This window comes from Podarcis liolepis, assembly GCF_965112155.1.
Source record: "Podarcis liolepis genome assembly, chromosome: Z".
Lineage (NCBI taxonomy): Eukaryota > Metazoa > Chordata > Lepidosauria > Squamata > Lacertidae > Podarcis > Podarcis liolepis.
Genome location: NC_139570.1, coordinates 8,843,289 through 8,858,613, shown reverse-complemented (window position 1 = coordinate 8,858,613; position 15,325 = coordinate 8,843,289). Strand labels below are relative to the sequence as shown.

Genomic DNA, 15,325 nt, shown 5'->3' with positions numbered 1-15,325 from the left:
GCAAACCACTATGTACAACACATGCGTGGTGTCGCATGCATGCGCTGTATGTAGCGATGCCGCACATGCGCCCTACATAGCAATGCAATGTGTGCAGCTGGCAGTTTGCCCCACCCCGGGTGTCGGTTAGCCTTCGATCATCCCTGCACGGGCGTAAGGGTAGCCTGGTCCCAAGTTATTTAAGGGTTTGTAAACAATCAACACTACCATGCACCTTATCCAGGAGCAGAGGCAGCCAATGGACCTACTTCAACTAAAGCATAGTATGTTGAATGAATATACCTCACAGAAGTATTCTGCACTAACTTCCAGACTAATCTTGAGGACAACCCCACAGAGTGAATTGCAATAATCAAGTCTTGAAGTTACCAGTGAATGAGACCATGGAGTGGATCATTAACCCCCTACAAACTTATTTCCCATACCATTACTGCTTATTGTCTAAACACAGAAGGACAATCTTCAGAAAATGGCTTTTCACAATAGGAATAATTTTGATTTCTGTTAGTCCCAATTCTGACATCAAATATTATTCTTCGCACAAACTGCTGAAGTGCAGTCCAACTGATTTTTGAACCTATGAAGTAGATTTTATGCGATCTTCCCACCACATTTTGCACAGACAGAATATAAGTGCCTTTTTGCACTTAGGTTCCCAGCTTAGGACTGTTTCTTGTTTTCCTTTTTAGTTCACATAGTCTTCCTTCCAATAGAGAATTGAGCAACTAGTTTTGGAGCTCTCAGATTAGGTGTCAAGGTGCATCATAACCCATACACCAGCAATTGTTTTCTAACTCAGGACTTTTACTTACTGGAACTCTGCCTTTTGCCCGAAATGCTGCTACTCTGGAGAGATCATCATCTTTTACACTAGCTGGCACAACAAGAACAGCAGGGTATGTGTCACAGAATTCATATGTGCTGTTGATTTTGGATATTTTCCAACTCTCATTGGGTAAGCCCTGCATAGAAGCAAAACAATGTTTTAAGGAGTCAAGGTTTACCCATCTGATTTCAGGGTCCCCAAAAATTAAACCTAAAACGTTTAATTTAAACCTAAAACATTTAATTAAACCTAAAACATTACAATTATATTGTAACTCATTTTTATTTTTATTTTACAAGGCTTCTGAAGGTTATAGAAAACCAGTATTAGTCCTGAATGCATGAGTAGATCTTAGCTCAAAGTCTGAAAGGGGCAGAGCTCTGCTTGAATCTCCACAAACTACTTGCTTGCTACAGATGGACATATAACAGCTAAAGGGAAATTTAAACACAATCCTGGCATATTGGTTTGTTATGTAAAAGGAGGTGCCAGAATTTGCTTATTTTCCTCTTTCCTTTTTTGATCACGTAGCTGTACCTTCACCTTTACCTATTGTATATAGTAACTCACACTAAATGCATTAACAGACAGGCAATATGTAAATACAGTAAATAAGAACAAGGCGACATGCACTCCCCCCCACTAACTGCTCTCGTGGCCAGGGCCTATATGCATATAAAGGTGCACACAAATATTGATTCACAATTAGCAGGAGGAGTAAGAATGAGTCTACATATCTTGTGGCACACCACACAGAGGACATGCAGTGTGAGGTCATGCAGGAAGTGGCTGCATTACTGGATGTGGGGCATTAACATGTGTAGTTCCATCTCTAGTCCAACTATTATGTCCAGGAAAACAATGGGGGAAATGGCATGGTTCTTGACTTTTCAGTGTCCATCTAGTATCAGCAATGTGCCAACAAATTTTTAAGTACTTAGTCTTTTAGATCTACCACAAATGGATATTTAGGCAAAATAGAAAACAATGCAAATTATTTTTTTAAAGTGAAAATTGTCATTACCTACCTGCCTCTTGTATTCTGCCATTGGATCATAAACTTTCCAGCCATTAACAGGAAATTTCTCTTTATAGGTGAATGCAAAGAGTGGCTAAATGCAGTGAAACAAAAGCATACATTACTACTATGTAACTACACTATTTCTCTCTTCATTTCTTAAGAGTTCAGAAGAGCATTTTACACTGAGATTAAAACTCAGTAAAAACATTCTTCATAAATATCAACAATCTTAATTTCATCAACTCTGCCAAGTGCATGTGGCTAGCAACAATAGAGAACAATGAAACATTCGCTTCCACACAATGGAGTATGCCTCCAGGGGTGAAACCAAACCACTGGAGAATCACAGTGCCTGCAGTGGCTATGATCTCTCCAAGGTGCAAGCCTGGGCAGTGTGTATGGAGGTCCTGGGCTGCCCAGATGACAAGGCCCCCCTCTTAACCTCACTGATGTACTCCAGAGAAAAGCAGAGGAATACGTTTGGCACCAGGTTGGCTGTAGGTGTTGCTGGAAGGAGGCGTACAAGATGCCATCCAACCATCTTAGGGACTCCACTCTGGATTTGTGTGGGGGTTACTCCTTTTAATTTTTTTCTCTCAAAGATGCCCCACAAGTTGGTGGGTATGGATTTAGACCCACCAAAATTAATGAACATGACAAAGTTAGGTCTATTAATTTCAACGGGTCTACTCTGAGTAAAACTTATTTGAATACTGCTGTAAGTTCTTTTAACTACACTACTAAGAAGAGTGAGAATCATATTGATTTTTTAAATTCTTAAGCACCACAAGACTATATTTAGATTCCTCCCACTATATAGTTTGAAGAATGAACCAATGTTGAGGGTATAGAACTCCTAATTGTAATACTTACAAGCCCATGAGAAAGAGGAAATGCTCGGTTAATAAGGTTTTGAAAAATCTCCAGTCTATGTTCTTCCTGTTTATAGGCAAGCCGCAAGTTTCTCATATCCTGTGAAAAGATATCTTAAGGTTTGGTATGTTAAGTGAAAAATTACAGCAGTTACAAACATTATTCAAAAGATTTTTTTGCACTGAATAGTGGTACTAAGGAACCTCCTCTTTTAATCCAGGTTTATCTGAAAATTAATAAAAACCTGTTCTAAACTTTAGGTCTTAGGACCAGTTACACCAGTGCATTCACAACAGCCATAAGAAATAAGCAAGTAACAACGTCTTATATATCTAAGATATATCACTGGGATTCCACAATGAAATTAAAGCACAATTTAAGTACACTTCTACAAAATTAAACTGATACCTTGCAAACAATTTCTATTCCACAAGAGTTGTCTCCATGGCTCTGCACTCCAATCTTTTCAACTCTGGCCATCACTCCAAGAGGCACATCAAGAACAAAATGTGGATCCTGAAATTTGAAGAAAAAGTAAACACCACGTTTCTTTATTGCAGGTGTGAGGAAATATGTAATATTCTGTTTAAGATAAAAATATACAATTATATTAGGCCACATAAAGCTGAAGCAGTACTTTATGCTTAGTTTATACATGTGTCAGTTTCTGAAAAGGAAAGCACAGGAGTAAGGCTGTAGCAGAAAGATGCATGACGTGCAATAAGAAAAAAGGGCTCACCCTCTCAACATTCTTGAAATACATTTTGAAATCTGTCACTGATAGTGTACCACTGATGGCTCCAATAAATGGGCAGATATACATGACGTCTTTAGCTGGGAAAAATAAGACACTTTATTAGTACTAAAAATCGAACTATAGGATTATTTTTATTATGTATGAACACAGGCAAAATACCTGATGCAAAAAACTTCTACTAATAAATGCCTTTTTGAGGCTGGAATTTACACATGGAATGAACTGAGTTTATACAGCCAATTATTTCAGTTTTTAAAAATAATGCCTATTTCATAGCATTTCAAAAGTAGGCATTTTCATAACTGAAAAAATAAAAATAAACAAAAGCCTAGCAAGTTATGGGTCACCTGTAAAATACTTGATGATTACAAAAAATAAGAATACCATCTAGGACATTAAAAATGTTTTTAAGGACACAATTTTTTATTTTAAGTTGATAGTTTTGTACAGTCATCTACATTTTCAGTAATAAACGCCACTGCACAATCCTACTTTGAGGGTGCCTTACAGTGCAATCCTGAATAGGTATACTCAGAAGGCTTCTGATTGCAATGGAACTTACTCCCACTTAAGAATATACTGAATTGCAGTCCCACTGTCTGCCACAGTGTGCATACTTCCCTACTAATATCTTCAGAATCCAGAACTTTGGAAGCTAAAATCAGAACTACAGTGGTACCTCAGGTGACAGACACTTCAGGTTACATGTTTTCGGGTTGCGCACCGCGCCGAATCCGGAAGTACCGGAACAGGTTACTTCCGGGTTTCGGCACTCGCACATGCACAGAAACGCTAAATCGCACTTTGCGCCATGTGCAGAAGCGCCAAATTGCAACTCGCATGTATGCAGACGCGGCGCTGCAGGTTGCGAACACTGCGGGTTGCAAACATGACTCCTGCACGGATCACGTTTGCAACCTGGGGTTCCACTGTATAAGGCATATTTATGGCGGTAGTAGAGAAGAACTGGGTACACTGTGGACAAACAATGTCATAAATTTCAAAATGACCAACACATAAGCTTGGCAAATCAAACATGACATTTAACAGAACCTTTATAACTACATCTCATTCACTGAAAGCCAAACTTTTGGCAACTGAGGGAACCATTCTATTCCTCTCAACAATGACGACGACATTTAGAAGCAGATCTGAAAGTTCTGTGAATTAGTCACATGGAAGAACTTATCTTGCAGGCAAATGAGCAGACATCAAATCTGGCTTTCCACTTCACAGCCCAGATACAGATTCAAGACAGCACCTTATGAATAAAATATGACCTAACAATTTCATTTTGCACTAAGGCAATACCAAGAGTTAATGCTAAAAAGGTTCTGTGATACATGGTGGCAAAACATACGATTACGCACTCTCCACTCACCCTAGCAGTGAGAAGTCCAGGGTCAAAGCCCAGGTTTAGTTTTCTTTGGGTGAGCCCAGCCACCACAGTTTTATTATGTTTTCATAATATTTACTTTATTTTCGGACCCCTTTCTCTTCAGCCAGGCCAGAACGGCAGAAGGTTGGAGGACACAGAGGCACAGATTACATCATCCCTCCTCCACCAGCCCACTTCGTAGAAGGCATTCCCCCCCCCCCCCAATCTTGCTGCAGGGTTAGCAACCTGCGCTTCATGTTGGAAATGATGGAGAAAGAATCTTCTGTTGCCAGCGTGGAAATTCAGGCTAAGAAAAAACATTGCAACTAATAACTTTTGTGGGCTTACCTACACGGCAGGTAAGATATTCTTGGAAGAAAGCAAGCAGAAAAATGGGCATGTATTGATTCCACACCAGAGTCCCTAAATGGCATCCAAGGCTGCTTCCATGTACTCTCTGCCTTATCAGTCTCAAAAGCCAAGACTTGTCAAATGTTCCCCCTCTAAATATTTCACTTTTAAGTACTGAAATCCTCGGCAGCCTGGAAGATAGGTATCTAAACGACTGCTTTCTCTAAACAAAACCTGCACATCAATTAAGTTCTACCTTAGAGATCCTTCTGTGAGAGCCTCTGCCTTCAAATGCTAGGCAGAGGGCTACCAAAATGAGTGTTTTTTCCACAAGTAGTTCCCAAAGTATTGAACTCCATTCCCAGCTATGTTTGCCTGCAATCTTCTCTGTTGCTTTACTGTTCCTTGCTTTTTATTATATTTTATTCTAATTTTTCTATTGCTTTGGGACTAGTTTGGAGGGTAAAATACTTTAAATCAAATAAATAATGTACAGAGTGCTGTGAGCATTCAGAGCACATCACATACTCACACATATACCCCTACTGCACATGGGGGAGAAGATACAGTGGTCTGAGTATGATCATGAACATAATGTCAAGTTATGGTTTGTATCAAAAGTGAAGGAGCAAATTGCAATGAAATTAATGAATGGAGGTAGGCAGCATGGAAGCCTGAGGCATCCTGCTTCGATAGTTTAGAAAGTTTATAGGATCATGAAAACTATGTGTGAACCAATCCAATCCTTAGGAACATTCCAAACTTTTATTCCAAAGAAGGGGAGTGTTGAGGGGGAGAATATGTTGTATGCCATCCAATCTAGACCACTAGCATTCTACTCCAAAGGGCTGTGATATTATCACAATGGAAAAAATAAAACTTGAAGAAAAAGTACTTGAAGCTGCATAGAAAAATTGAGTACCCAAGTACTTGACACATCAGTCTCACAGCTACTAATTTCTGAGCTAATTTATAGTTTATTAAAATTATTCTCAGATATGCTTGCCTTTTGTGCTTAGCATCTCCTATGGCCTAACTTAGGTATAAAGGCCAAAATAAATAAACTGTCCAGTAGCACCTTAGAGACCAACTAAGTTTGTTCTGGGTATAAACTTTCGTGTGCATGCACACTTCTTCAGATACCAAGTATAAAGGATTAAGGATCCAGAATAAAAACTGATCAGTGTAATAATTCTGAAATATATAAAACCAAATGAGTAGCTTTCATTTTGTGTTTGGCTACAAACAACAATGTTCTCAGCCACTCAGTGCTCCACTTACCAATAGCTTTAATTGATTCTCCAGGAAAAAGTGGAGCCTCTTCCATCTGGGCGAGCTTGTTTCCATCCCTCAGTGCCTGGCAGAAATCCAATGCTAAATGTAAATCTTACATTCCATCTGCAGAGCTTAAACATCAACAACAACCACAAGGTGCTTTTGCTAGGAGGTTACTGTAGCAATACAAAATATAGTGATTTCTTCTCAAAGCAGAGTTCTTTAACGCTACGGGCTGGTGTGAATGTACACATAATTGAAGTTAAAGAAATCAGGGGTGAATTATTCTCCTTCCCCCATCCCTTCCAACTTGGATGCAAAATCCCCCTCTCCTTTGCTGAAATGTGGTGTTTCATCAACAACTGCTAATCAACGTAACCAGTTTTCATCTAGCCAGGATCTGAAAACAGCTTGGAGGCCTGTTTAATCAGGAACCCTGGTAAAGACTTAAGTATAGTTACTATTGCTGCAAAAGTGATGGGAGAGGGTGAAATTAGTTCCCAAGATGCAAAAGGTAGAGAGGGAGAGGGAGATACACTGTGGTCTGTCCCTGATCTCTTAACCATGGATTAAGAGAATCTGCTCAGATTTTATGTAGCATTACTGGATTTACAAAATAAACAGTGTCTATATTTACAATATGGATTAGTAGCAAAGCATTCACACAAAGGTAAGACCAACTACACAAAGGTAAGACCAACTATTCCAATTAGCACATACAAGACACACAAAAATTCGGCAAATATTGTAATTTGTTGGGTTTTTTGACATACAGCTCCCAAAGTATTTCACAGTGTTATTTTTTATACGGCTGATCAAATGTATTCAAAGTTTTTATATGGCTGATCAAATGTTTTCAAAGTTTTTTTCTCACTTTTTAGCTACTCAATGCTTTTTAATTTTGTTTTTCAGATCCTGCCCTGTGTCATATTTCCCCCCTGCTAATGGAGGCTCACAGGCCCCAGAATCCCTCCCAAAATTAAGCAAGGAATGATAAATCATTTGACTAAAATTTTACATAAGAAAAGCAAATATCAAGTTGCAATAACTAGATACTGCACTTTCATAATACATTTTTTTAATGTACACAACAGGTATGCAGTATGTAAATATACATCTTTGTATGTAATGTGTGTGACCATTTAGTCCATTAGCAATGCCAGCTAGCTTTATTATGGAAACTAACTGTGCAAGAGAAGGTCTGTTTGTGAAGCAAGCTATATATCTGGTCCATAGACCAATATCTAGAGAATAAAGTATTCCCCAGAAAGAAAAACAGGTTGACTAGCTATACAGAACTGAAGCACATCAGATAACTCTGGAAGCTTTAATAAAGAAATGTTTTACTGAACATTTGTTCTAGTCCATTTTATTTTCTGCAGTTTGATGGTGCAGCCTGCTTTTATTCTCCATTTTTAAAACACTCCACAGCTTTGCCCTGCCACAGCTCTTGCTGAACAGAGCTGATTGAGCTGTTCAGCTTTTTGCTCTGCTTGCTTAAAATCGTGCTTCATGACCACAGCAGTATTTACTGAACCGAGGATAGTGGGAGAGAGCCGTTCAAGTGGCCCTCAGGAGTCAATTCAAGGAACAATGGATGGTCTCCCCACAGTGGCAGTCCTCTGTGGCAAAGGAGGATTTCCTTCAGCTCAGGGGCCTCAAGTGTCCCTTATGCAAGAACCAAAAGCATTCCAAATTAATCTCTAGCCATCCCCCACTGAAAATCAATCAGCATCTTGATGAAATACCAGTTGTGCACATCTAGGTCTGACTAAGGCATTTACAAGAACTGAAGATTCAGTAAGTCAGATTATGAACAATTTTTCACCACATAAAACCACTGTGCCATAATAAGCAGATCACCCAAATGGCTTGATGTTTTAATCAAACTACACATGATGCAATAACTCTATGTCCATATTTTTAGATCATGCTCATGGCTTGAGTTCTCCCCTGACTGGTACTATTTTGGGGGAGAAATATAGTGTGGACTGTTCATGCCCAGATATTTTTTTGAGATCACAATGTATTTCCTTGTAAGGTTCAGAATAAAATTTGCAACATTTTAAGTTCTGGCATGTACAAACATCCGGTCAATATAAAAATAAATGCTCGCAGAGGTCCACCACAACTTCTGCTGCATTTCTGATTTACAGGTCACGATTAATACTGCAATCCTTCCAACAGTTGCCTTCCCATATGTCCAAATGATGTTCACAGAACTAGTGTTTGTTTCTGTGCAATACTGCTCTAGCGGAAGTGTGGTGGAATTATTTTTTTAAAAGCAATTGGCCAATTTATCACTTGACATTAACAGATTTTGATGTGAAATACTAATATGACATCTGGCATACTATGATTTATACTCCTTATCCTACATACAATATTAACTGGTGTAATTAACTTACTGATTCATTAACTGCATATTTAAAATGTAGACTTTAATAAGTTTTTAATTACAAACACTCACCACTAAATCATATTCAGTTCCACTGGTCTTGTAAATTTTGTGCCTCACTTCACTCACAGAATTCATTTAAGATTTGTTTCAAAATAACATTATTCCAAGTCCAATAATTTGTATTTTTTTGTCATTCTGATGTTTGTTGTACCATGGATCCATCTCTGTATGGACATTTATTAGTTTTTTATATGTTTTATTTATTTATTTAAATGGTATAAATCAATAAAATCATAAAATAATTGAAAATCATAAAATGTCGCCTATATTGATATTGTAATATTTTAAGCAGCACCTTAGTGGTTAAAGGGTAACTCCCTAAACTATTTTTAGTCAACGCTATTTATTTGATATAAAAATTCTTTTTGTGAACTTGAACAATACTCAACTATATATAAATTTATACAATCAATCAATCAATCAATCAATCCATGTTTGGACTTTATGACCAAGATGCAAGTAACTGCTTAATCAGATCTTCATGACCAAGGGGATTTTGACCTTGAGTTAAGGGGAAGAGCCATAGCTCAGTGGTAGAGCATCTGCTTTGCATGCAGAAGATCCCAGGTTCAATCCCCAGCAACTCCAGGTAAGGCAAGGCAAGGCAAGGCAAGGAGAGCTGCTGCCAGTCATTGTAGACAATGCTGAGCCAGATGGACCAATGGTCTGACTCCATATAAGGAAGCTTCCTATTTTCTTGAACAGTAGCCCTCCCCACCTCCCCCTGGCAAACTGCTTTTGCAATCAGAGGGACTTCAAGAAGCAAAACATGGCAAGAAAGGAAGAGGGTTCCAGCTCTTTCAATTATAAAAAGAGTCAAAAGTCTCTCTGCACATGTCCAAGCTGTTAAACATACTCTTGGCTAATATATTGAAATAAGGAGTGCTTCGTTTTACTTCTATCTGAATTTACCATTCTTGTTTACACTGAAGTAGTTGCACATTAATAGATTACTTAAAAAGCATTCAGAAATTGTGACTTCCCACTCTTGCCTACTTTCACAACAGCTGGAAAGCACAGGGATGCAGTGTACCCACAGCCCACACTGTCAAGCTGCTGTTGCCAAATGCAATGAGAGGAAGGAAGGAGTCCTCTGGAGTGCAGATGTTGCACAGCTGCAATGGTCGCAAACCTATGCCATCACTGGACTGTGCTTGTTACTGAAAGCTACTGGACAACAGCAGAGCTCAACTTTATACCTCACTTGCAACTCAGAGAAAATTGGCCTTCCTTCTGAATGTGCCTTAAATGCTAAAAGTCTTGTGACCATCCCTGTCAGGCATTCAATGAGCTAAGTATCAATCTTACTCTGACTCCTAGTGTGGACCTTACACGTGTTGCTGTTGTGAGTCACCTACACTGGGGGAGGGGGCCAGCAGTAGCTGGCCACTCAGACACCCAGCGTGATGTGTGCGCCCTTCACCTGGGGGCGGGGCAAGCAGGAGCAAGGCACACTGCACCTCACCGCCACCTCCCTCTCAGCTGTAGGGCAGCTGAGGAAGAGGTAGCAGGTCGAAGCAAGACCACACTGCTGTTTTGGGCAGCGTGGACCTTGCACATAGTTCCCCCGGCACCTCAATCTCAGTCGCCTTACAGCTGAGGGGGAGGTGGTGGGCAGATGCAACCCCCATGCTGCCGTTTCAGGCAGTGCGGAGCCTGCGGGCACCCAAGCCCACGCATTACTTCCAGAAGAGATGCATGGCTCAGGCGCACTGAAGGCCCTGCAGTAAGTGCCGCCTCCCACAGTGTGGCGCCCAGTGCCCCCCGCCCCCCTAGCTACACCTCTGAGGTGAGGGAAATATGGCCTAGGTCAACAGGTGCCAAATACAAATCGGAGCAGGACCCTAGGTTACCAATCCAAAGCCTGGTGCAATGGGGCATGTCTGCAATAGTCTTTAAATATGTGCTTTTTACAAGGAGCAGCCCTGCATTGATCACTTGGAATGACTGTGTTCTGCATACCACTGGAAGTGATACGCCTATGGCCTCACTTCTAGTACATTTTAAAAGTAATCAAAAGAACTGTACATATTTACCAATGCTTATGGAAAAAACCATAGATATAATCTGCTATGTGCCTCAAGACAATGGCAATGCTCTAAACTACCCCCTAGCTTCAATGGACATTTAGCTATGAGTATGTGTTATACATTCTCAATTCAAATGAGAGAGCTTCAGAGAAGTATTAATTTTCACAAGTGGGGGAGGATTTAGGGGAGTGTGTGACTCATTCACCTGCACTGCGCACCAAACCAAGAGGGCACCGCAATGGAAGGTGAGAGGTGGGGGGCACCAAACTGTGGCATCGCAAAGGGTGCTGCTGAAATTTTAAAGCCCAAAGTCCACCACTGTTCACAAGCACTGAAAAACAGTTTTCAAACTATTCTCGAACTTCTGAAGAGTAGGTAACAAAAATGAGAATTTTCACAACTCCAACATTCACAGTGACATTCTATAGAGTTAGTGAACAAAAGATGAGTAAAACTTGCCACCTGATCAACTTCTGCGTCAGAAGGATAGCCATTGTGTCCATCCTGAATCTCCTGAATAGCATGATGCAGCAGTGGGCAAGCAGAAGTAAGAGAAAAAACATGCACATAACAGGTGAAAGGAGAGAATTTTAAAAACAGAGACAGTAGATACTCCAAAAGAAATGTATTTGGTAAGCTTTTTCATTCCTTGCAAAAATCAAATAGGTCAAGCAGAGACTTTAGCACCTATTAGATCCAGTCATGGTTTGTTTTTTTAAATATTGGGATACTCTGGAATATGAACATTCCTGTTCTTCCAAACGTAAGTCGAGGTACCAAAGAACACAAAGTATGTACTGTCTTTTCTTTTCTTTTCTTTTTTTGAAACAAGCAATCTTTAAAATAGCAAAGACAAAATGCAGAGTATAAAGTAGGCCACATGCTTGACATAAAAGAAGGAATTGATTATAGACCAATGAGAGAATCCATGCAGTTATTTAAAGATAAAATAATTAAATATCTGTATCCTCAATAGAGATATTAAGACAGTTGAAGTACTGCTAAGAACTTAATGGCCCCATCTGCAGATCTGCCCATTACTACAAACCCTGATACTATGTTGTTATTGCTGCTGGATATGCCAGCAAGACACTTTAGAATCAGGTTTAACCATTTCTAATCATTTGTTTCTTAAGATTTTGTTGCATGAAATATTTTTCCCACACACCAGCTGGATCAGCAAGAACATAATTTGTCAAAATATATAAAGGTCAATTTCTCTGCATTTCTTCCTTCTCCAGACAAAACTTTAAGGAGGTGCTTTCTGAAGTATTTGCATTTCAGAGACTTCAGTGGAGACCATGATATTTTTACAACATTTGCTTTGTATAGAGACAGCTGATTAACAGCTTCCTTTATGAGATTGCTTTTAAGCCCAGGTGAGTTCCAGGTCACAACTGTTGAATGGGAGGAATTATTATTTGAACAGGCAACATCTTGTGTTCAAACCTCAAAAGCTGAATTTAATGCCACTCTATAAATTAGGCCCCAAAAGTTACTAGCCTACAAATTTTTTACTTGCCTGCTTTTTAGTCATAAAAAAGACAGATATGGACAGAGCACTCCATCTCTCCTTTGCCAGCCCTACTCACAAGTAAAAATCAGGCTAGTAGTAAAAAGGCTGTAAACTGGAATGCAGCAGGCTGGTGTAGGAGGCATTCTGCTTGGTTTCTATGCTGACTGAGCAGGAAGAGACTTTGTGTTCTGTATGTTCAACACAGAAACACAGCAGACTGGTGGGGGGACGGAGTCAAGCTTGCATACTTGATTTTTATGCTGGCTTCATCCCCTTGTGTTTCCAGCAGAAGAGTGCAGCAGCCTGGTAATAAAGACATGAATCACTGCCCCTTCACCACAGGCCAATACAGTTTCTGAATCTGACATATCCAGCAAAAAATAAAAAATAAAAATACAGTGGGCTAGCAGAGGAGAGATGGGTCAGTCTGCCCTTCCTCTGTCAGCATGATTGGTTTCTGTACTGGCTATGGAGTAGCAGCCAGAATACAAGCAGAACAAGCTGGCAGAGGAGGAACAGAATGATCTCCACCACCAGCAGCAGCCCACCTACATGGAATTCCATAAGCTTTCTCTCAGTCACCTGGCTTGCTGCCAAACATAATGCGCAAACATGGCCCGAGCCCAGTAAGGTGGCACCTTGCTGGGCCAAGTTTTGAAGCAACTGCGTAAGTTCTACAATATTCTTTTTTAATAATTCCTATTAAACCATAAAATAATGTTCAGTTGACATAAAATATGCTAGTAGCTAAAGATAATTAAGATTTCCAACATTTTTATAATTTCCATTTATAAAGAGAAGAATGATACTTTGAATCAAATTTCCCCCACATCAGGAATATTGCTGAAGAATACAGATGCACTTGTATTGTACTGCAGGAAGAATTATGGCAGTCCCAGATATTTCATTTCATTTCATTTCATTTATTTATTTACGGCTATTAGCCCATAAAATATGTACAATCATAAAAAGCACAAAGGCTTAAAAACCGAAATATCTGACAACAGAAGGTGAACACTGCGATGCAAGGGTGGGTCATTGGGCAGAGCCAAATAACAGGATGTGGCCCGGAGAGCTCCAAGGGACGGTTCACAGAAAAAGGAAAACTGAAGACGAGATCCGACATGCACTCTCATCATAACTGCCCGATTAGATTTTGATGTTGTTGTTGTTTTTTGGTGGTTTTTGCGTGTGAGATAACCGCATTCAGGAATCTCGCCACCTGCAGAGTAACAGAGGGGTCTGTATCCTGCAAAAGCAGTGCGGCGTGTGACTCAACAGGCCTGCCAACCAAGCGCAGTAAAGCAGGGCCCAGGAATTTAGTCCTGGCTATGCTATGTAGGGGACAGTTGAACATTATATGTGGAAGAGATTCAACAGTTTTCCCATCACACACGCATAGCGGAGACACCAAACCCTTGGAAAATCTGTGGCTCAGGCCAGATATTATTATTTTTTAGTTTTGAACAAGAAGATGCAGATGCAAAGATCAGGAAGAGAAGGCTAAAGCAATGCAATCTGGAAAAAAATTGCACATAATTTTAACTGTAACCTTGTCCTTAAGATTTATGTGTATCACTATTCAATAGATAATAGTTTGATAAAATTATACATAAGCATTCTGGGAGTCTAGAGAGCAGGATAAAAAATGCTGTATTTTAAGCCTTTTTTGTAAAAGGCAGGTAGTAACCCACTGTTCCTCTTTTTGAGGAGCAGCCTAAATCAAGATTTACCTTCCACTTCCTCTCATTCTATGACTGGATGGAGGGAAACCAAAGTTATGCCCCAGATGCTTCATTGGCCTCTAACATTCTATTGTCCTTTGAAAGCATCACCAACATCCAAAGAATGTGCCTCTGCCAAACAAAACAATACAGAAGAGGGATGCCAGGACCAGCAAGAAATGAGACTAGGATTTCAATGGAAGCAGACCTATGCTATGCTAGCCTTCCAAATAAGTCCTCAAAGGTTGCTAGATCAGGAATATTAGCTCTTTATGGCACACTATTGTATAGAAATGGGTGGGGAAGCCAACTTCATCAGTTTTAAACAGCCAGCCTGCCAGTTCCCCTAGAAATTATTTTCACTCACCACTGGAGACTGGGTAATTGGCTGTTCTATGTGCTATCTCAGGAGCAAAGCAAAGGAGTGGGAGGAATATTTTCACCTGGGGGTGGGAGGGATGCACTAGATTCTAGAATAGGCAAAGGCAATCTCCAGCCTGAAGGCAGAATTAGGCCTACCAAGAGTCCTAATCTGGCCCAAGAGGTGTAAAGCAGGCTGCAAAGGAACAATCGTGAGTGTTAGAATATACTCCTGATTGTTCCCCTGCAAGCAGAGCATTTTCAATTTGGTGCTCAATGCAACCCCTGCAGAGATTGGCTCCATCTGGGAACTCCCAATCTAGAACTCCCAAGGAGTCAATACCTTCTGCAAATGGGGTTTGCATACTTCCTTGGATGACATAGCTCAATTCAAGCTATACCAACAAACGGATATTTTTGTTTTGCACCCGGGCTTGACCTCATGAAATGGGAGCGTGCTAGATGTGTGTTCCTAACTTTTTCCTTTGAAGCTAAATCACCTGATGTCATGGTGACATTAAGTGATGGGGGAGCTCAGGATCCAACTGTTCCTCAGCCCTGATTTGAAACTTCATTTGCTGATTTGAAACTGAAGGCAACAAAAAACCAAATACATGTTTTTTTTTAATATCGAGAATGAACACTGGATGACACATTTTAGCAATTATGGGACAAAGATGTATGTCATTGCAGCAGTGCCTAACTTGGATCACAGATTTAGAATTTTCCACTAAAAGTCTTGCCAATATGGGA

At 40.0% G+C, this 15,325-nt stretch overlaps 1 protein-coding gene across 4 annotated transcripts in view; it reads right to left on the bottom strand.

The window, feature by feature from the left end:
• The window catches only part of MTMR1 (myotubularin related protein 1), a 58,818-nt gene that overhangs the window by 34,180 nt on the left and 9,313 nt on the right, over nucleotides 1–15,325 (bottom strand). For 2 of the 4 annotated variants that reach the window (XM_083486418.1, XM_083486419.1), the window contains 7 exons: nucleotides 11,435–11,485; nucleotides 6,488–6,563; nucleotides 3,460–3,554; nucleotides 3,129–3,236; nucleotides 2,721–2,819; nucleotides 1,855–1,938; nucleotides 813–962 (listed from right to left, as the gene is read on the bottom strand). In XM_083486418.1, the coding sequence (XP_083342544.1) occupies nucleotides 813–962; nucleotides 1,855–1,938; nucleotides 2,721–2,819; nucleotides 3,129–3,236; nucleotides 3,460–3,554; nucleotides 6,488–6,563; nucleotides 11,435–11,485 (663 nt within the window). The remainder of the gene's footprint in view (nucleotides 1–812; nucleotides 963–1,854; nucleotides 1,939–2,720; nucleotides 2,820–3,128; nucleotides 3,237–3,459; nucleotides 3,555–6,487; nucleotides 6,564–11,434; nucleotides 11,486–15,325) is intronic. The other 2 variants (XM_083486420.1, XM_083486421.1) reach the window with 1 other exon arrangement.